Genomic DNA, 22489 nt, shown 5'->3' on the forward strand with positions numbered 1-22489 from the left:
CTAATTTGCTGCCATTTATATTTGGACAACATCCATAGAATTTCTCCTTGGATAAAGACAGACGTCAAACAGGGAGTGTTACCAGTGCCTTATTATATTCTTTTGACAACTAAATTATACTTTGAACCACAATGATATATGCAGTGCACACAGCTGTTGCGTGTTGCTATGCAAAATCTGTTGCTAACACATGTAGAAAAATCAGCATTTTGCTCTGTGTACCCTGCTATTTAAGCTGGGGGGGGGGGGGAAGCATTCAAATGGCTGTGGTGTTTAAGTACATTAGCATACACATCTTCAAAATCAGTACAAGGAAAGCAAATAAAAGTATCTTTGGCCATGTAGCAGCAGTGCTGACAAAACTGAGAGTAGGTTTTTGTAAGTAAAAAGCTACAATGGAAATAATGCTGAAGAAAAGGGTTGCCATACATCCAGAATTTCCCGGACATAACCGGAATACTGCAGTCAGAAGCAGTGCCTGGGCAGAAATCAGTGAAATGTCTGGGGAAATCCAGACATGTGTCATTTTTGCGATTTCCCTTAAAAAGAGCTCAAAAACATCTTTTTTTTTGCGTTTATGCCAGAAACTTTGGGCAAACTTAAAAAAGCTCAACAACTTTTGAGTCCAGATTTTCACATTTAGAAATCTGGCAACCCTACCTAAACACTTAACACAAACTAGCTAAGGTTCACATTTCATCCATAGACCCACTAATTATGTGTTTTGGTATCACTGAGCGTTTTGTGCAATGGGTGAAGTTCATGAATAGTTGACAGATCTTGAATCCATAGAAATAGGAGAATAATAAAGCTATTTAAATGCAAGCATATAAACCTAAATTGTTCAGTCTAAGAGGTAGCCGAAAGAGGTATACTTGGCTTTGTCTTGTTTGGCCTACTCAACAACAAACTACTGTCTCTTAATGATCCACATAGTGATGAGCTCAAACACGAATGCTACCTAAGGATATTGAATAGATCAAACACTTCAGAGAAAACTTTTAACCACATTACTTTCATCATCTTTCTCTCTCCAAACAATCATCAGATATGCTGATGGAGAAGTATCTTCTTGCTATAAGATTCTGAAAACAAGCATGAAGGATTAACTAAAAATTAGGTGCACTCCTTTCAGAGATGTGACTTTTTGGGAACCATGATGGGGTGATGTGACTGCATTTGAAGCAGAGGAGACTGAAGAGCAAACTCCTCAATGTGTTTGCAAACGGAAAGGACCAAATCCCAATCAAAAGGGCTCAAAATCTGAAATCCAATAAAATGTCTTAAAGTAATGTCCCACTGTCAATAGCCTGCTTTGTGAAGTTATTGGTCTTGTGAGAGGGAACCCAGAAAGCCCCAGTAAATGAGCTGCAGTCCAGGTGATTTTCCGCACAATGCTTGTGGAGTTTAATTTTCACACAACCCACAAAAAGGATGTACTTCGTTTTTACAGAGCTAGCAAAGAACTTCTTTGATATAGTCATTAAATGGGAAAGCTTGACAATCCAGGTGTACCACATAGAGACAGACCAACCCTCCAAGTGTCCCTATTTTCCAGGGATAATCCTGGATTTATAGAAGCTGTCCCAGTTTCTGATTTGATCCCAGAATATCCCACTTTTCCTTAGGACATCCCTAGTTTCATCAGAGAAATTATGGTGGGTTGGTGGGTATCCAACATTGAAGCCATCTGAAGGCAGCCCTGTACAGGAAAGTTTTTTTAAAGTTTTATTATGCTTTTATATATATTGGAAGCCACCCAGAATGGCTGGGGCAACCTAGTCATACAGGCAGGGTTTGTTTGTTTATTTGTTTGTTTGTTGAATAAGGTAAAGGTACCCCTGCCCGTACGGGCCAGTCATGTCCGACTCTGGGGTTGCACGCCCATCTCGCTTAAGAGGCCGGGGGCCAACGCTGTCCGAGGACACTTCCGGGTCACGTGGCCAGCGTGACAAGCTGCATCTGGCGAGCCAGAGCAGCACACAGAAACGCCGTTTACCTTCCCGCTAGTAAGAGGTCCCTATTTATCTACTTGCACCCGGGGGTGCTTTCGAACTGCTAGGTTGGCAGGCGCTGGGACCGAGCAACGGGAACGCATACTGCCGTGGGGATTCGAACCGCCGACCTGACGATTGGCAAGTCCTAGGCGCTGAGGTTTTACCCACAGCGCCACCCGCATCCCTGTTTGTTGAATAGGGTGTCCCTATTTTCATCAGAGAAATGTTTGAGGGTGTGCAGAAAGAGAGAAAGTGCTTTTTGCAGAATTTCAATACAGTCTTCATGCAAAAAACTAGATTAGAATGATAATGCCCAAAACAGTTTAGTGTTTAGAAAGTACAAAATGGCTGAGTAAAATAAGTGTTTCTGGTTTGGTTTTCATTAAACTACCAGGATGTGCAGATAATCTGCCCTAATCTAACAGGACTTTTATTTTACAATGAAATATTGTAACTCTGCTGGTGTTGACAAATATCTCAGACTATCGCAGACCTTGGTTCTAGCTGATTTAACTCATATCAGGGGGCATATAATAGTGGTTACATGTGCATTTTTTTGTCACACTGGTGAGGGGGAAAATATCAGAGGAAAAACTAGATGTGATTGAATGTATGATCCAATCACTTGGACAAGTGTGTGTGCAAGCTGAAAACCTAAGAAGTCAAATTTACAAGCTTCCCTCCCACCTCTGTAGTGAGACCTGAGTGGCTCTTTTAGGTAGAGGTGAAATTGGGAAGGGATTTGAAACCCCTTGTCAGTTTCACCTCTGCAGTGAAGGGGCTTCTCTCCACTGGCAGGTGGGAAGAAAGCTTGTCAGTTCTGCTGCTGCTGCTTGCAGCCTTTTTGTGAGAACTGGATAATGCACACTTAGTGCTGAAAATGTAAGTCATGGAACCATGAATTTGCATATGTAAAATACAAGCATGCATTTGCCAGCTCTCTCATAACACACGTCCACATGTACAACAGCTCTTTCATGGCTTAAACAAGAGTGTTGTCTGGAAAAGTAACGATATCCATGACGCCCTATGGGCATTCTGACACTAAGTCAGAATCATGGGGAATTCTGCAGAAATAAAGTCATTAGTTTCACATATCTCTAGTTTTCTCTTCTTTGCCCTGGACCCAGGTATCGCTCTCACACTCTGTGGGGCTGCAGGGTGGAGTTTACTAATAGGCAAACTAAGTCTCTCCCTTGAGCCTCAATTTTTTAGGGGCTTGAAACAGTTGAAGAGGAAAAGGTCACGTCAATCAGGCAATCCACCTTAGCAAATAAGCACTTATAATAAATTCAGTATAAGAGTACCCTTGCCAGTCAAAGGGGGAAAAAACCCACATGGAGAAACATCTCTTTTTTTACACTGCCACAGTAAGAATTCATTTCAGCTAGCAAGCCCAGGAGAGTAAGGTGTTAGGAAAGTCCCTACTTTTCAAAGAAATACTGTGCATTTGTTTAAAAAGATTCTATTAAATGTGATTGTAAATTGGCTCTGATAGAAGCAGACAAAAGGCTATCCAGCGAAAAACCACGAGTAAGACACAAGCCTAGCTGGAACTTTACACAGCCTGAGTGTGGCTCCCATACTCCTTTAAAATGCCCCAGGAAAGTTATGGGTCACGCTCAGTTTGCACAGGGAACACTGCCTCAGCTTATACCTGCATTATAGTCCATCATCCCAACACTTTGTGTTGCCTCATACAAATTTTCCATCAAACAAATATTGCTCACCAGACAGTTCCAAAGTGGCACTTTTAAGTTAACTCTGCTCTGATGGAAAGACATTTCTTCCTAGTTTAAACAATACAAACTTCAAATACTAAAAGAAAATGGAAAGGGATTGAGTGGGAGACCTTCTTGTCTCTGAATGCTTCCAGCTCCCTCTTGAAAGCAGGGGGTGTGTAGTTGTTCTTTCAGCTGTGTCACAATCTCTTTTAGATTACCACCAAACACAGATAACAATTTGTAGCGAAACAACCAGATTCCAAGTGTGCATATAGGTCTGGTAGCAGGGTCCCAAAAGGGCTTGACGAATTGAAATGAGTTCAATACAGGCAAAATATAATTGCTACTCGAAAGTTGGCAGCTATATTGTAAAGTAGGTTAACCTTGAATGTTTAAACATGTGCTGGTGACTGGTGAGTGTTTACCATAGAGAAACACACATATGCATACAAGTGCATGGGTGCTTGTAGTATCTGCTACATGTACCACATTCCCATTACCAACAAGAAATGTGGGTATGCCCCCCATGGGAAGATACCACAGGTAAGTGGGTAGCCTTATGCTTGTAATGAAGATGATTTATTGCATTTCTGAGATGTGCTGGTAAAAAGCAGATCCCACCCCTGTGGATTAATTTTGACAGGTGGCCAAGACTGCCCACATCTTAGTCACCTGACATTTTCATTATATCAGATGACTGGCAGGTGGCCAGCCCTACCCACCTATCAAAGTTGACCCATGGGGTGGAAGAAGATAAAGATCTGGCCCACTCCCGACTTGTATGCTAAGAGAGACTCAAGGCAACTATAAAAAATTAAGGTACAAAATATGAAACTAAGCATCAGGTGCAACACAAATACAGTGATACCTTTGTTCTCAAACGTAATCCATTCTGGGAGTCCATTCGACTCCCAAAATGGTTCGAAAACCAAGGTACAGCTTCCGATTGGCTGCAGGAGCTTCCTGCACTCTATCAGAAGCCATGTTGGACATTCAGCACCCGAAAAACGTTCGCAAACTGGAACACTCACTTCTGGGGTGCGGCGTTCAGGAGCTGATTTGTTCGGGAGCCAAGCCATTCGGGAACCAAGGTACCACTGTCCTTTTAATACGCTAAATGCAGCAGCTGGTTGAAAATGCCCAGCAGAAAAATAACTTTTAAGACTCAGCAGATACTATCAAAAACCATCAAACGCTGGGAAGTAGAGGATGTTTGCACTCAGCAAAAATATGTTGCTGTTAATGGTAAGTTTCTCCATGTCAAAGTCATTAACTACTAGATATTCACTTAGAAAACACGGTCAGATTTTTTAGCTTTTTGCTTTTTTAAAAGATCCATCACTTATGGGAATATTTATAGATTATAATTTTCAGTAGGGGTCACACCAAGCCTTATGAGGTCCCTCTCCGAGGGTCTTCTGCTGGTTCCCTCATTGCGAAAAGGGAAGTTACTGGGAACCAGGCAGAGGGCCTTCTCAGTAGTGGTGCCCTCCCTGTGGAACACCTCCCTTCAGATGTCAAGATAAAGAACTATGCAACTTTTAAAAGACATCTGAAGGCAGTCCTGTATCGGGAAGTTTTTAATATTTGATGCTTTATTATGTTTTATATATTTGTAAACTGCCCAGTGTTCCACAAGGCTTGACGATCCCTCAGAATTTCTTGTGAAGCAAGGTGGAGTCCTTGGAGCAATGGAAGCACATGGTTTTAAGATTACAAGTGAAAAATCAGGAACTACATATTTCCATTTAAAAGTACAGTTCCCAGGCTCCCCTGCAACAGTGGATGGTCTCTGCACACTCTTGAGCCTCTGTTGTACTAGGAAAGTAATAATTTAAGGATTAAATCTCTGCAGTTGTCAAATAACATTTAAGCCATTTGGGAGGACGACACACCAGTCATAAAAAAGTACTGAGGAAGATCTCCCATGGGTATCTTTCTAAGCTTCCTTGGACTAAGCAACCTCACAGAAAATTTCAACCTTCTCTGAGAAAGCTCAGAAAATCCAGTTCAATCCAGAGGTTACTCGTCATCACTAGTTTTCCAGCTGCTGCTTAGTGCTAAGAATAGACTCTACATCTTAGATTATTTTTAAGAAACTCAAAATTTGGATATTGACTTTGATTTTGAGATCCAAGTTCCAAAAGAACATGGGTATAAGTGGCATAGTTTACATTTCAGATTCAAGTAGGGTATTTTGAAGCACAACCCAACTTTCTTTGGCTATCACCACTAGTGTGAAATTCTGTAAAAGTCACTGGCAATCAGTGCAAACGGTACTGAGATAAAAGGACCATTGCTCTAACTCTGTGTAGGGCAGTTTCTTAGGCCAACTGCCCAAGGAATGCCAGGCAAACCAAACAAATTGTTTTCTGTTCTTCCTTTATGATGTAAACCTAGCATATGATGTAAAGCATCAAATGATGTAAACCTAGAATAGCTACTGATTCATGTAAACAGCAGGTTTTGCAAAACGCTTAGGACTGAATGGACCTGGAGACAGAATTCTTCTGCCAAACACACTGTGATATAAATAATTGGTTTTCATACTCCACAAGCTTTAGGTGTTAAAAGTCACATGAATCTGAACAAATCAATTATAATTGATAGATTAAATAAGGTAATGAATACATATTTATATATACAAATATATCTTCAATATCCTTACTCTGGGTCGTATGGGGACATTAAGGCTGTTGCAAAATATATCCGTGTATGTGTTCTGAAAAGACTTTAGAAGCGTATCATGGTGAGGTTTGTAAAGTTGAGCAATGTAAGAGATTTTTGTTTTCCTATTTGCAGTATTCCCTTCCTTCCTAATGGGTCGTCTTATGACTTGATCCTAAGACTGGCTTGCACCAGCAAGTGAATGTGTAGAGGTGGTTCGTCTAATTGTTCTACCACCACAAAGTCCTAGAACATGCCATTATGGTACCAAAGGAATGTGGTGTTGGTGGTGTAAACAAATGATCTTACCATATTCTGTAAAAACAACTACAACAAAACACCGCCCCCAGTGATGCAACTACCGCAGAAATGCCCATAAGATTTAGGTTGTTATAAGTTGTTCAACTGCAGGTAAGTTCATGTAGGCACACAGCTGGCATACAGTTTGTTGTTTCCAGCTACAGCGTTTGCCAATAATGCTAGAACAATATGCTTTTCATCTAATAGTCAAATCCTTGACAGAATAAATGCTTTTGATAAATGGCGAGTCTTGACAGAAAGTGACTGGATTGGCTTCCACAGGCAATGTTGACAAACGATAACCCATTTGCTAAACACTGGACTGTAGAGATAATAGTGGCTCCGATTTGTGCTGAGTAGTGACTCAGCTAAGTGAAAACAAAAATCCAGGGATCTTGAATGCTCTGCCAAGGTAAGTTGCTTGCCAATTTTCCTTCTGCATTTACAGCTAAAAATCTTGTCAAAGCTCCGCTTTTAAATCTATTGATCCTTACCATAAGGATGGGGTACTGTATTGGAAAACACAAGCATTATCATCTCCTGTCCTCATGAGTTACTACACTCAATAGTAAGCAAGGTCAAGAAGGGGGGGGGGGCTTTTTTCCCCTGATCGCTTATCCAAAATGTGAAAGCCTTCTCCCCAGGATCTAAAAAAAGATAAAACACATTTCTCAATTTTACACCACTATAGATAGGCCATATTAATCAGATGCAATATAATTTTTTGATTGAAGTAAAGCATATGGATCTGAAAGAGCCCTGCTAAAATATCAACTAGCTCTAAATGTACTGCTAACAGACACCACAGGGTATTCTCGGTATTGTAGCTGGTGTGAATTGCCATTAAAAACCGAAAGACCTTAGGGTGTAAAAAACAATCAAGGAGTTGTTCAAGCTGCATGTAATAGCCAAGATCCAGATTCTCATACTATTAGTCACGGTGAATAATACCATTTTCCACAAACACATCAGTTGAAATAGACACAGCTCCATGTAAGACTATTTTGAATGGTTAGCATTTAGCTAACCACCCTAGCATTTAGGGTGGAATGTGTTCAGGGCATCAGATATGATTACATTTTAAGGAAGGCACTTTTAAACTGCTTTCTGTCCTGTTGAACTGGATTGTATACAGACACAGACAGACACACACACACACACACACACACACGTACTTAAAAAGTCCTCTTTTAATCTGAGTTTCTCAGGTGTTCTTTTGAAATCTAGTTCAGAGGTGAGATAGCTTTTTCAACCCGAGAGCCACATTCCCACTTGGTCAATCGTTTGGGGGCCACATGCCGGTGGTACAGGGGGCCAGAGACAAAAGTAAGCAAAGCAATGAACGTAAATGTGGACTTTTTACAGTTGCTTATCTTCCACGCACACTCACACATCTCTTGGTCATCCACCTAGCCAAGCAAGAGGCATTGGATTTGTTCAAGGACAAATCCAAGCTAGGCAAAACCACTCAAGAGGAGCATGGAACAGGACCCGTGAGGGCTGTGGTCTCAGCAGTGGCGTAGTGTGGGTTGTCAGCACCTGGGGCAAGGCAAGTAATTTGTGCCCCCTAACCCGTGGATTTGCGCCCCCTAACCCATGGATTTGCGCCCCCAACCCTAACCCCCAGATGTTGCACCCGGTGCGGCCGGCCCCCCTGCACCCCCCACGCTACGCCACTGGGTCTCAGGAGAGTCCCAAGAGTCAGACAGAGAAGCCAGGAAGGCCATGTTTGCCCCCCAGGCCTGAGGTCCCCAACCCCAGCAGAAGATGCAGTAGACCCATCTCAGGGCAAATCAGGGCTCCATGGGAACCTAGATGTGCCCTGGAAATGGAGGAGATGATGATTAATTGGAGGAGGCAATGGGGCAGTGAGAATTTTGCACATAGAAGCTCAAAGTTTTCCTACAGAGAGAAGCTTTCCCGGTGATCAGAACTGATAAGCTTTCAAAACAGGCAAATTTAAATATCTCACATGGGCCCATTTGTGTCAGCTCATAAAGTCACTATCACCCGAAGATAGAGCACTTAATACCTCACTACCAAATCTGTGAACTGCCTCCATCTTGGGGTCAATTGCTATGAAAGCTCTGCCTGTGGCATTTAATCTGTATTTCACATATGCAAACAACTGTTTCGCGTTGCTGTCATCAAGTGATAAGTATGCCTGTGTGCGTCAATTCTACTTGGCAATTTTTTAAAAAAAATGAAAAGACAAAGAATAGTGGAGCTTCCTGTGACACAACCGTTGGGCAGCTTGCTCAGCAGGTCTGTGGCATGTGGGGCTTGTAAAGGTGCGCTGAAACCTGTCCATGTGTGACTCAGTGCAGGGATTGAAGGAAGCCAGGTCTGCATCATCAAACATCCAGGAAAGCCTAAGGCAGAGGACACATTGGAAAGGGCAGTGTATTCCTCACTCCACGCAGCTCTTTGCCACTGTTACTTGATCAACCTCAAATGGAGCTTGTGTTTGTGTTGCTCATGCAGCTCCCATCTGCTTTGGGAGGGCAGAGATATGACTGGAGTAGAAAATAGCTGGTATGGGGAGTATTTGGTTCTCCTCTATGGTCATTTTCTGCTGTCATTTGCCTTGCCCAAGGACTTGCGTTGACACTGCTTCACTGGACAGCCTAGGTCTGCGATCGAAGGGACAAAGATGAATTGTACCTGCAAAAGCCCCGGGGTGACTTAAATGTAGTGTGGGGCAGAAATGACAAACAGTGCCCAAATCAAAGCAGTCTTATCCAGGGTGAGCTACAGTTTAAGAACAGGGAGGGAAATGCTGCTGGATCAGACAAAGGGCCCTTCCAATGCTATCCATGGCCTGGATAGCTCAGTTGGTTGGAGCGTGCTGCTGATAACAGCAAGGTTGCAGGTTTGATCCCTGTATGAAACAGCTGCATATTCCTGCATTGCAGGGGGTTGGACTAGATGACCCTCAGGGTCCTTTCCTGCAGGTATAAGGTGGTGTACAAATTTAAGAAATAAAATAATAAATAAAACTCTACAATTTTATGTTTCTATGTGTTTCCCATGGCAGGCTACCTGCCTCCAGTAAGCTTCCCAGGAGTTCATTATGGCAGTGGACACACAACCATGGTTTGTATTCAGTTATACGGTGTCTTGACTTAGTAGTTCATCCATATAGATGTCACTGCTAATAGACTTATCTTGCATAATTTGGTTTTATTTAAAACGCTATTTAATTTAGGTTTTTATGGGCCACTGGGACCATCCTCAGTGCGTGTCCCCCAGCCTCAACCTTTTACAGTGGTACCTTGGGTTAAGTAATTAATTCGTTCCGGAGGTCTGTTCTTAACCTGAAGCACCACTTTAGCTAATGGGGCCTTCTGCTGCCGCCGCGCTGCCACTGCACGATTTCTGTTCTCATCCTGAAGCAAAGTTCTTAACCCGAGGTACTATTTCTCAGTTAGTGGAGTCTGTAACCTGAAGCGTACGTAACCTGAAGCGTATGTAACCTGAGGTACCACTGTATTTGTTTCAAAGGAAAAACACCAGAACCCCACAGCTGATCTGTCTACACTTAAAAATGCTTCTACTCCAAGTCATTCATCCAAGCGAGGTCCACAGACTTCATTCAGGTGGTCTGCAGCATGCAGCAAATAATTATACATTATAATTGAGGGAAGAGGAAGAAAAAAATCATGAAGTGGTCTTCCAGTACCCTCAGCCATTTTCAAGTGGGAGAAAACGTTTGGGAACCACAGGTCTATTGCCATTGCAGGCAAATCTCCTTGCAAGCGTCTCAGATTCATACTATGAAGCCTTTATCTCACACCGGCAGTCAAATGTGACAACAGGGGAGGGTTTTTGGTTCAGTGGCAGAGCGAATGCTCTGTATGCAAAAGGTCCTAGGATCAATCCTTGACATTTCCAGGTAGGGATGGAAAAGATTCCTGTCCAATATCTTAGAGAATTGCTGCTAGTCAGTTTATACGGAGCTAGATGGACCAGTGATCTGACATATTATATTGCAAGTTCCTGTTTTCCTAACTCTTGGCAGTTATGAAAGCAGAACAAATGTCTTTCAGGTCCTGCTGCATTCAATTTGCTTTTGTTTGGGGTTTTGTTTGTTTTTAAAGTAATTATTTCCATGATAATTATGAAACAAACTTCATGTGAAGTTTTTTTGGAAGCAGCTACTATTCTAATGTGGGTCTGAAACAGCATTGAATCTCTACAAAATTGTGCTGTTGATAATCACGGTGCCTGCTAGTGGTAGCTACACATTTTATTCATTCGTTCGTTTTACATTATACTGCTTTTCTAGGAAAATACTTCAGGATGGTTTCTATGTTCTCCCTAATGGGCAATGTTTGGACAAATGAATGAAATCATCTACATGCTGATGTAGAAATCTTTGCAAATTACATTTTGTCACATCTTGTGGTGACTTCTATGACTGCATATGCCGGAAACTAGTTACTGAAAGCAGTATCACCAAACAAAATAGGGTTTAAATTCAAATAAAAAAATATGGAGTATAGCAGAGCAAAATTGTGCAGGGTAGGTTACGAGAGAGAGAGAGAGAGAGAATGAGAATTGAAACAGATCTTCCTTCCCTTCTGTGCAGGTGTGTGTGTGTGTGTTACTAGTTTTAAAAATATTTCTCGCAAGTTGACCTACAAACATATGAGCTAAACATATAAAAATGCATAAATACATAACTTTAAGAACTACCAATAACATTATTCCACTGCATTAACAATAGTTAATCCAACAGAACCTAAAATAGTGTGTAAACAGAATATAAACATCACATCAGTAGCCTCCTTAAAATCATTCCCCCAAAAAGTGTAGAAAGAAAAGATAGGTCTTGAAGGCTTTCTTCCATATTTATATGGATGTGACCTGCCTGATCAGGCCATCAATAAGAAAGCCTCTCCCATGTGCCTGCCAATCGTACTGTTCTCATAGGTGGAAAAATAAGCAGAGTAGTCTGGATCATGTTCAGATATGACTTTTAAGGCTGATATCAGGAAAGCCTATAGTTCTAGGTTAGAAAGAGCCTTCCATAATCTCCACATTTCTCAGGCCCTCCCATGGCTATACAGTGGTACCTCTGGTTACAAACTTAATTCATTCCGGAGGTCCGTTCTTAACCTGAAACCGTTCTTAACCTCAGGTACCACTTTAGCTAATGGGGCCTTTTGCTGCCTCCGCACAGCCGGAACACGATTTCTGTTCTCATCCTGGAGCAAAGTTCTTAACCCGAGGTAGTACTTCCAGGTTAGCGGAGTCTGTAACCCAAAGTGTTTGTAACCTGAGGTACCACTGTATTAGAGAACAGGAATTTTTCCAGGTGTGTGTGTTTGTGAAGAGCAAATTAGAACATTGAAACAGGGAGCACAAAAGCTAAGAATCTGGAGATTATGGTTCACAAAGAGGGGTGCAATTTATGTTGGGAAGGGATAACCCATGTTCTGTCCTGAGGTTGAAGACTTGACACCCTTCACACAAGAAGTCAAAATCATCTGCTTTGATAACATGATGGCCATGTTAGGGCCTTCCTTTCACAGAAGGCAGAAAGTGCTCCAGAGGCCACCCCACAAGGCCTCATTACAAAGCTTCAATCCAGATTTCCACCAACTCTGCTTAGAATGGACGTCAAGGCATCTGGAAGGTCTTCTCCAACTGAGCTTGGCTGAGCTCTTCCAGGACAACATAAGCTATCACAGGGATCCACTCCATGCCCTTTGGAACCTAATCTTAAATCTGCTCTTTTCTGCCTGCATCTTGCCTGAGCTCCTCCATCCTGCTGCCAGTTGTTCTAGATTCAAGCCAAAAGCTGCTGTAGAAAAAGCAGGGCAGAGGGACTGTTTAGTGCATAGATACGACAGGACAGAAGGGCTCAAGCCATGGAGCTCCTCTCAGCATGCTTGGCCTTCATGCAAACACATGACCTTTAGCTTCATTTCATGTTTATTCTTTGTATCTTGTCTTGACAAGTAGTATGGTATTGTTAAACATTCTGTAAGATGCTTTGAACACTACTTGAGCTAACAAAAATTAATGGAGATCCAAGGACTAGCATATGTAATGTACAAGCATATGTGGGATTGAATAAATTGTGAATGAGTTGGAGGCAGGAGGGGGAAACTGCATGCTCTCCAATATTTCTCCGATGAAAATAGGAACATCCCATAATGATCGTTTTACTATTTCTACCCCACACATCTTATTGGGTTACCCCAGCACTATGGACAGCTTCCAGCATATATAAAAACATAATAAAACATTGGACATTTAAAAACTTCCCTATACAGGGCTGCCTTCAGGCGGCTCAGGAGTTATATAACTCCATACCCTCCAACATTTCTCCAATTAAAATAGGGACATCCTAAGGAAAGGGTACATTCCAGGATCAAATCAGAAACTGGGACAGCTTCTCTAAATCAGGGGTGTCCCTGGAAAACAGGGACACTTGAAGGGTCTGGAACTGCTTCTGACATACCCAAACACATGACAAAACAGAGGGCAGTAAAAACTGGGGAAAGCAGTCCCAAACAACACAGGGAACAGCAATATCTCTGTAGGAACATCTCCAAAATTAATTTCATACAACGAGGCTGCAGTTTCAAATATTTGTTAGGCAACCATTGTGTTCAAACCAGGCTGACCTGTGCTCCAGTGCCCTTCCATATAACGAGGTTAATGAGGCAACTGAGTGAAGCATCTTTCCATACTCAGCCCTAGCAATTTGATTTGAGGGCTTCGGGTCTTGGGTATTTTTGTCCAGAATAAGGTCTCTTATTCTCCTCTTAAGGCTGCCGCTCATCTGTGAAATTCAGTTGTTACACTAATCTTTGCAGCAAATTATATGTAATAGCCCATTTCTTAAAAAGCAAGGCAATACAGTTCTTACTGAATGTTAAGAGCATTTCACAGTCTAATGTAAAATGCAAATATTTTCTTCTCAAGGTCAGATATCTGAGCAAATACGAGTTGTGATCTCCTTCACAGAATTTTGTTTAAAGGAGATAAGACATTGTGGATATATTGAATAATCTGTAAAAATTAAAGGATTACTAAAATGAGGAATGACTACCAAGTATATCACAGTTGATAATATATATATACTGGACATACACAAATTAGAAACATAAACCAAAATACTATTCACTTTCAATATATATTACTGTACATGAGGGCTTTTTTCCGGCCAGAACTTGCTGGAACTTAATTCCAGCACCTCTCAGGTGGGCGCCATTGCCATTCTAAGAGAACGAGGAAGGTGTTCATGGTGAGTTCTGGCACCTCTTTTTCTAGAAAAAATAACACTGCTGTACATAACAGTCAATGCCCATGGCATAATCCTATGGAAGGATAATGGTTAACATCATGAGCTAGGTGCCCTGAAATCATGGGTTCAGATTTCCGTTTTACTCATGAAGTCACTTCAAGGAGGCCATTATTTCTTCAGCCTCTGGAAAACAGTAAGAAGGAATTAATAATACTGGTCTACCTTACAAAGGCTGAAGGAAGGTTTCATGAAACAATATATGTGGAAAAACTTTAATCCCTAAGGAGCATTACTGTATAAGTACTGCTTACTATAATTTTATGCATAGTACCATTAGTAGTACTAATAGCATAATGGTTTCCAGTTGGGAGTGGGGAAGTATATTATGGCATGTGGTGCTAATGACAGTTGTAAGAAATTTCCTTAAGGAAAATACAGCTCTTCACTATCACATTTTGTTTGAATAAATGTTTCAAGTTAGAAGCCACTGTGAAGCATGAAACTGTCAATTAATATGTTTGAGCAATTTCGCCACTTGCAAAGAGGTATATTGGGAGTGCCTATTATCAAAAGAATGCATGTAACTTATCTTTTAAACAAACCTCCCATATTTTCATAAAATTCCTGCAGCCAGAGAAATGTCCAATAAACAAGCATGTGATATGTCCACAACACTTTGTAAGCAGAAGATACTACAGGAATTTGTAATGTTTCTACTTGCTAATGATTATTCCACAAAATGCTTTCTCCCTGTTAATGTATTTATCTACCCCCTATTTCAGAATACACACTTTACACTTTGCAATATGAAACATGCCAAGGGGTATATTTTTGAATTTCATGATTCTCCAACTTGATTCTCTTCAGAAACATTCTTCTTTCGCAATCAACATCCATTATGTATTAACAGCCCAGTTTTATTGCTTATGCTGATTGTAAAATACTGTGCAGTGAACAGCTCAGTATAAATGGTGTCTGAAAGCATTTTATTTTTTAATGTGTCGTCTTAAAGATTTGCTCTGATTCATTCTTCCATACATGAAGATAAGCAGAACTAGAAAGAGGAGGTTTCGCCTGTATATAACCTTCCACAATACACGCTGCAGCTTCTTCTAAACAAACCGGAACTGTTGAAGCACTTTCCATGAAATGGCAAGTGATTTATTTCATATTTCCAATATATATTTTCTTTAAAGTGCCTCTGAGATATGTGGGGAGGGGGGCATATTTTCTCTCATGACTCATCCACCATGAATTTCTCATTTACGAAACTATGTTAGAAGTAAAAAGTGATATTCAATGAAGGAATATGAAGGCTGACAAGATCATATCCACTACTGTATTCACAATAATAGAGAACTGGCCCTAGTAACTGCTAAACTGCATGGGAGAATGTGACAGATTTCTCTGCTGCTTCCATTTACAGAGGACCGTGCACTCCCCCAAAACAGATAGGCGCTGATAGATTAAGCACATTGTTGCTATATATTTCGCCGTAAAATACAGAGAGAGAACAGCAAGAGTAATGGAAGCGTCTCAAACATGGCAGTACTGCAGCAAAAACAATAAGAGGAAAGCATTGCCAGAGTAGGCAGTTCCTCTTGTAGCATCCCTCTTTAGAAGAACATTTCTACAAAATGGGGTGATTTATATACACGCTGCCATCATTCCGTTGCAGAGGTTATAGGATTTTCAGAGCTAGCATGCACAATCATGTAATTGCAGTATTACCGAAGCATTTATTCTGATTGACATTGTGGCTGGCTCACAAACCCCCTCAAAAATGCCTTTTCCTTCAAGCTACATCTCTCCTGAGCGCGAGGAAAGAAGCGCATGTTGCATTTATACCTCAGCAAACTCACATGCCACGGGTGAACCTGGGGCCTTGCAATAGTGCTAAATGACGACCCAGGATGGGAGAATGGAGTATACTTTATAATATCGACTGTGCTGTAAGGATAAATATCGGCAGCAGTAGATACTTCATGTCAGATCTATTAAAACAGACGAGGCCTACTGGAAGCAAATGATCTGTCAGTCATAAGTGTTCCTGTGTGAACCAGAATCTACTGCACAGGAGTAGAGCAAGTCCCCAGGTACCACTTTGTAATATTACCTCCACAGCACTGACAACCACCCACAGTCTTTTTTTAACATGTGGAGAAGGTTCACAGCAGATTCCTTTTCCAGTACTAAATGATTGAGATAATTAACCTAGACAGATGTGCATGTTTTTTTTTAAAAAAACACAAATCTAATGTAAAATATGCTACAAATATTACTTGCCAATATGTACATGCTTTAGGCTTGATTCTTGTGAGAGGTTCTATGAGCGCAACATAAACCACATCGGATCATGTAGCGTTTGGTAGGAATGATCCTTGCCTAAGGCCCAGAAGAGGGGCTGCCAGTCAGAACTGGCAATACTGTGCTGGGTGAGGTAGAAGAATGTACTATGCTACATATAGGAGTTAGAGCTGCACATGAGCACAGTGCTCTAATTCCTTATGGCCCATTAATTCATGGGACATACGTAGGACAACATCTTGGCTGATTATGCCCATGATTAGACACAGAATCATAGAGTTGGAAGGGACTCTGAGGAACACCCAGACCAACCCCCTGCAATCCAGACTAAGGTGAGTGAAGGTCTCATTGAAATCAATGGGACAAGTTAGTCACAACTTAAAACTTCCATTTTATCACATGGTAGCTAAATTCAGCTAGCTCAGTCTGAATCCAACCCACTGAAAATATCATTAAAACAAACAACTTAACAGTCACCCCAATCTCAACAGAGTCAGTGGGAATAGATAATTCTGCTGCAATTCCACCAGAAGATCAAAGTGATAAACTCTAGTCATTTGAAAAGATGTATGAAAAGATTATGAAGCCAATCCACATCTGGTGAGCAGAAAATAAAATGTTATCAATTATAGCACATATCGACTACATCCATGATTTTATTAAGAGATGAAAATGGGTGCCCAAAGGTGAGTTTAGAAAGAGGCTACATACGCACAGGAGCAAATTTCAGCCATGAAAAATGTGCATACAATTTATAGAAATGTTTGGAGCAGGCAGAGGAGGCCGGTTCCTAGCTAGTCTGTTTTCAAGCTTTGAAACGCAGTGGGTGGTATGCTATACCATAACATTACCCTAATTAGAAGGATTTTAATGGTAGGGCCTAGTAAAGTGAATAAAATGTTTACCTGCAGGACAAATTTTCCTGTCTCTTGTAAAACTTTTAACATAGCTTAGCAACACTTTACATAAAGCCACCCAAAAGATGCAGAAGAAAGAAGAAATTTCAAAAGAGAACTAGCATTGCATTTTTGCAAACCTACATAAATATATATGGGTGCTTTTCATACATCTATTTTCTAAATATAGTGCGCTTATTATATGCCATTGTTCTCCTGAAGAAAGGGTCCGTGAATGGTGCTCAGCCTTCCATTTGGTCAAGGCTGTCCAAGTTAAGGCTGTTTCATTCTATTCCTAGCAGGGACAGGTGAGATTATAAGCTTTAGACTTCTGTCAGTATGAACAAGAGACTCTCCACAATAGCTAGAGAAAATCAAGAAAGCAGGATTTAGGCTGTGTGCTCTGAACATGATCTACTACTGAAAAGGAACTCCCTCCCCTATTTGAACAAGAAGGTCAGGAAGAATAAAGTATGCCCAAAAGCTGCCTAACTGCAGTCTTAGTTGCTGAGCCCTCTTAGGCGGCAGATTCCCTATAAAGTGACACGATGATGCTCCACAATAAATAATTAAAAACTTAAATCAGAGTGCACATCCAGATTAATTTGTGAATGGCTGATCAATGCATCCAGTAAAAGACACTTTGAACAGTGAAACCATGCTGAACAAAACATTAAGCCCTCGGACCCTTATGACACAAGTAAAGGAACATCCCAAAAGATTCATTTTATTCATTACAGAGCAGATGGCTTGCACCTAGTGTCAATGAAACCTGCAGCTGCAGTCATATGTAACATTGATCACAGGTCTTTGCCAAGATCAAAGACACAACTATTGCAAAACTGAGTACAGAGAAATCTATCCTAATAGCTCCCCTAGCAGCACATCTAAGTACCATTATTAAAGGGGACGCCTCCAAGAGAGAAACATAGGTAGCTGAAATCCCAACTTTTAAAATTGCATAGGAAAAATACTTTTGCTCATTGCGACCTTTTGGAAAGCACAGAACTGACAATATCAGGCACCGCGACGATAAAAAGAAATTGTTGCTTCCCCACCTCCTCATCTAACGATGTACAAGAATTTAACACTTCCCCTCTTCAACAAGACAAGATTTACAAAGGAATTAAAGTTTTCTGGGAGATGTGCAGACAACTTTCGATACAGGGTACATTTACTGTATTGCTTCAGGGAAATTGGGGAGGTGGCGGAACACTCTATGAAATACTGAAATGAATGAGGATGGCATGTGCTAGCAGAAATAAAAATGGAATTTACTGGAAATGAAAATGGAACTGACATAAACCTAGCAGAATACGCAAGGAAGGCTTCCTCGAAGTGCCAAGTCAACTCTTGGTTTAATATTTAATGAAAGAAAGCTGCTGACCAGCCCAGGATTCCCCTGCTTTCTAGCTGTACATCACTGAACATCATTCAACTGCCTTATAAACTCTATCTTAGTTTCCAAGTCAGGATAAGAGGAGATTCCCCCTTTCATGTTCTTAAGACACGAATTCTTTCCTCGCAGCAAGTTGTAGTTTGTATCCTATGGTCTCTGCGAGCTCTCGGCGTTGCAGTGCTAGGCTACTAAATATACACAAACACTTCCGAGCTACAGCATGTTTCTCTGCTAGGAGACATGCAGTCAGTTGCGGCTAATAAACCCGAGGAAGCTCTCCCATCGGAACTCAGCGCCGCACAAACATTTCGAACCGCTCCAAGACCTTCCGGAGCCTTCTCAGCCCCCACTATGCGTTCGTTGCCTGGCGCGCTGGGCTGGCAAGATCCAGAGATCTGGGAATCTCTGCGGGGGGGGGGGGGGAGTATTCGGTAAAGGAGCCAAGAGCTGCGCCGAGAGAGAAAGGCATTGTGTTTCTCCTCTCTCGGAATCGAAGCGAAAGGGGGCTTTTCTATGGGAATGGCTAAAAATAGTTGCGCAGAGACTTCAGAATCCCAGATCGTGTGGCAATGGCTCGTACATTATGGCATTAAGTTTGCCTCCAACTTCCCACGCTTCGCAAGCCTCGCTGCAGATGGCACACAGGTTCATTTTGGGGTGGGGGCGGTGGGGGACGCCAGCGGGGGTGGCGATCCTCGCCGTTAGCCGGAGCTATTTGCCCCTAAACAGAGCGAAGGCGTGCGGAGCAGCCTAAGACAATGGAATCCTCCTTTGCAACAGCTTGTGTGTTTGCGCGCGTGTGTGGTGTGTGTGAATGAAGTGGTCTGGCTTCCCGAAGCAGCGAAATGCACCCACGGAGAATGAGAAAGAAACACACACACACACACACACACACACACACACACAAAACGTTCGCAGTCCGTCCTGCCGGAGAGAAAGAAGATGCGAGGCAGAAGGAAGGATGGCACCAGCAGAGAGACTTACCAAAATACATTATGTTTCTCATTAACCATGCAGCCAGGATCCGCGCGCTGTGCGTTCAGCATTAGCTCCAACGCCGAGGTGCTGCGATGCAAAGCGGAGCGAGCCGCTTTCATGCTACTACTACATAGTGTGGAAATTTCCCAGCCTCGGAGAGAGAGAGAGCGAGAGCGAGAGAGCGAGCAGCGTGAGCCTCCTTGGGATCAGGGCTTTGAAGGCAGTCTTCTTCTCCCTGATACAATCCCTCACTGATTTAGCATTGACTCTCGCTGCATGCTGCACTGCCCATTCTTACTGTAATCTGACTCCTCCTTGTGATGTCCTTGCCGTGCCTGTGACATCAAGGCGAGGAGTACTACACAAAACACATTTCTTCCCTCTTCTCCCCTTTGCGTGGGTTTTCTTGCCAAGACCCCGGGTTGAAAGTAACGCTGCCTCTCGCTAAATCTTATATAGTAAGGCAGGCGCGCGCGCACACACAGACACACTCACGCTGGCATCAAAGGGAACCACTGACACTGTGTGTTGCAGAAGGGTGGGGTGAGGGCGTGCGAGACAAAGCTGGTATTGTTTTAACATATCTCACCACCGCTAAGGGAATGGTAAGCTCTTAAGTGCTCTGTGTTGGCAGAAGCAGCTCGGTGCCAACGGAGGTGGTGATGGGTGCTGAGTTCTGATGGCAAAGAAAAAGGCGTTGGGGGCTCAAACCTGCCCGGGAGGTCTTACTCACCTGAAACCACAAGCCCACATGAATGGAAACTAGTGAATGGGGTAAAAAAGGGACGCGGGTGGCGCTGTGGTCTAAACCACTGAGCTGCTTGGGCTTGCTGAGCAAAAGGTCGGCGGTTCGAATCCCCACGACGGGGTGAGCTCCCGTTGCTCTGTCCCAACTCCTGCCAACCTAGAAGTTTGAAAGGTGGCGCTGTGGTCTAAACCACTGAGCTGCTTGGGCTTGCTGATCAAAAGGTCGGCGGTTCGAATCCCCACAACGGGGTGAGCTCCCGTTGCTCTGTCCCAACTCCTGCCAACCTAGCAGTTTGAAAGCATGCCAGTGCAAGTAGATAAATAGGTACTGCTGTGGCGGGAAGGTAAATGGCGTTTCTGTGTGATCTGGTTTCTGGCAAGGTGTTCCATAGCACCAGAAGCGGTTTAGTCATGCTGGCCACATGACCCGAAAAGCTATATGTAGACAAACGCCGGCTCCCTCGGCCTGAAAGTGAGATGAGCGCTGAAACCCCATAGTCGCCTTTGGCTGGACCTAACCATCCAGGAGTCCTTTACCTTTACTTGTAATAGTGAGTGGGAGCAGAAAGGCACTCTGCATATGTTCAGGGTCTCTTGAACATGGCTAAAAGGGTAGGAAATTAAGGGCCCAAGTGATACCGTAATGTGAGATGCGTGTGACTTGCAACAAAATGTTGCAGTGGGAAGTGTTCCTGTTCATGGTCAGCTAGCTAGCTCCTCTTCCAGAATCCTCACTCCATCATACTCCCCACCCACTCAGAGAGCAACCTGTGCCCACTGAGCATGCTCAGTCTTTGCTGGCTGTTTAGAACCCCAGGTTCCCAGTTCCTCCAAGCCTGTTGCTGCCTCTTTTCTTGTGTCGAGATGGTATTGTTCTATCTACGTAACAATTCTCACTCTGAGAATGAATTTAGTATTTGTATATAGCATATGTGAGCCCCAAAGATGCAATCTTGGCAATTCCTTGGCTCATGCTAAACCCAGGTTATATGCAAATTAAAAGTTCTATCAAAGTTATTTTAAGCAAAGTATTGCATTTCTCCCCCAATCCCAGCTCCAAATGAAATAAACAGTGCTGGCAGTGCATACCATCAAAGTATTGTGTGAATCACTTCTCTGTCATCACAGTACCACACACAGATGACGACATAAGCATCGTATAGCCTAATTCTAATAGATTCGTATTGGCAAATCTAATTCCCTTTTAATAAAGAGAAGGGAATAGAGAGATATAATGAGGGCCCAGCCCTTTCATTGTTTTGCTCAGGATGCAAGCAACAAGAATATGGTAATAGAAGAAGATGGAAGAAGAAGAAGAAGATCTGATCTTCTTGTCTATAAGAAAAAATGGATGTCTTAGGCCAGTTCACACATGACCTGAGACACTATTGCAACTGACATCTTGGAATGGGGGTAGGCAGCAGTCTCTGGAGACAGAGATCAAAGACACAGATACTAAAATGCACTTGTACTTCTAAGAGGAGGTGCCCCGGGTCAGATGTGATGCAAATTGACAAGGCAGCATGTGGAAGGCTGCACTGCCTATGTCTACAGGATGTTGTTTTTCATTATGATCAATTGTTAATTCCTTGGGTAGCACTATCAGTTTCAGATATGCTGAAGAAAATAAGAGCCCTAAAATTAAAAGTCAAAGCACACGGAAGTACTTATCTTTTAAAAATGGAATCTAATGGGACGAATGCTTTATTCCTTCAGAAAGAGGATTGACAGATATAATACTCTTAAAGCACAACAACTTAGTCCTAAAGGCGCCAATAAAAATAAGCCCTGTTTCATTCCAGCAGTGAAGGAACCACAAACATCTAAAGAGAAGAGAAATCATGGGTGTTACAGAATCAGCAAGGTAAGGGTCTGCAGTTTATCCTTTTCCTGGTTTGATTGGAGGACTGCAGGGAAGGAAGAGTAGGAGAAGGTATCACACGCATCACTATATCCAGCAGATAAAGTACGCAGATCCATTAATTTTAAATTCAGATGAGGCAGTGGCACTGTCTAAGCATGAATCAGGTGAGTTTCCACAGAAGGCATACCTTTCCTTTTATCTCAAGTACTGCAGACAAAATATCAGCAAGTTTACGGACACCTAAGGCTGGAAGGGGTTTAAGCAGAAAGTTGTTCCTTCAGTCCCTCAACATCATATGCAGGTGCATTCCCTAAATTCTTTTTTTGAAGAGAACCCAGAAATAAAGAGC

The 22489-nt window shown here is 42.3% G+C and overlaps 1 protein-coding gene across 15 annotated transcripts in view; it reads right to left on the reverse strand.

Moving 5' to 3' along the window:
* ZNF385D (zinc finger protein 385D) overlaps window positions 1-22489 on the reverse strand; it is a 554298-nt gene that overhangs the window by 161222 nt on the left and 370587 nt on the right. For 2 of the 15 annotated variants that reach the window (XM_083468259.1, XM_083468257.1), the window contains exon 1: window positions 19536-19980. The exons of 12 other annotated variants lie outside the window; for them this stretch is intronic. In XM_083468259.1, coding sequence (XP_083324385.1) covers window positions 19536-19557 — 22 coding nt within the window. In that variant the 5' untranslated portion in view covers window positions 19558-19980. Of the gene's footprint in view, window positions 1-19535; window positions 19987-22489 lie in introns of those variants that run through there. One more of the 15 variants, XM_083468256.1, reaches the window with a different exon arrangement.

Source organism: Podarcis liolepis (assembly GCF_965112155.1).
Source record: "Podarcis liolepis genome assembly, chromosome: 12".
Lineage (NCBI taxonomy): Eukaryota > Metazoa > Chordata > Lepidosauria > Squamata > Lacertidae > Podarcis > Podarcis liolepis.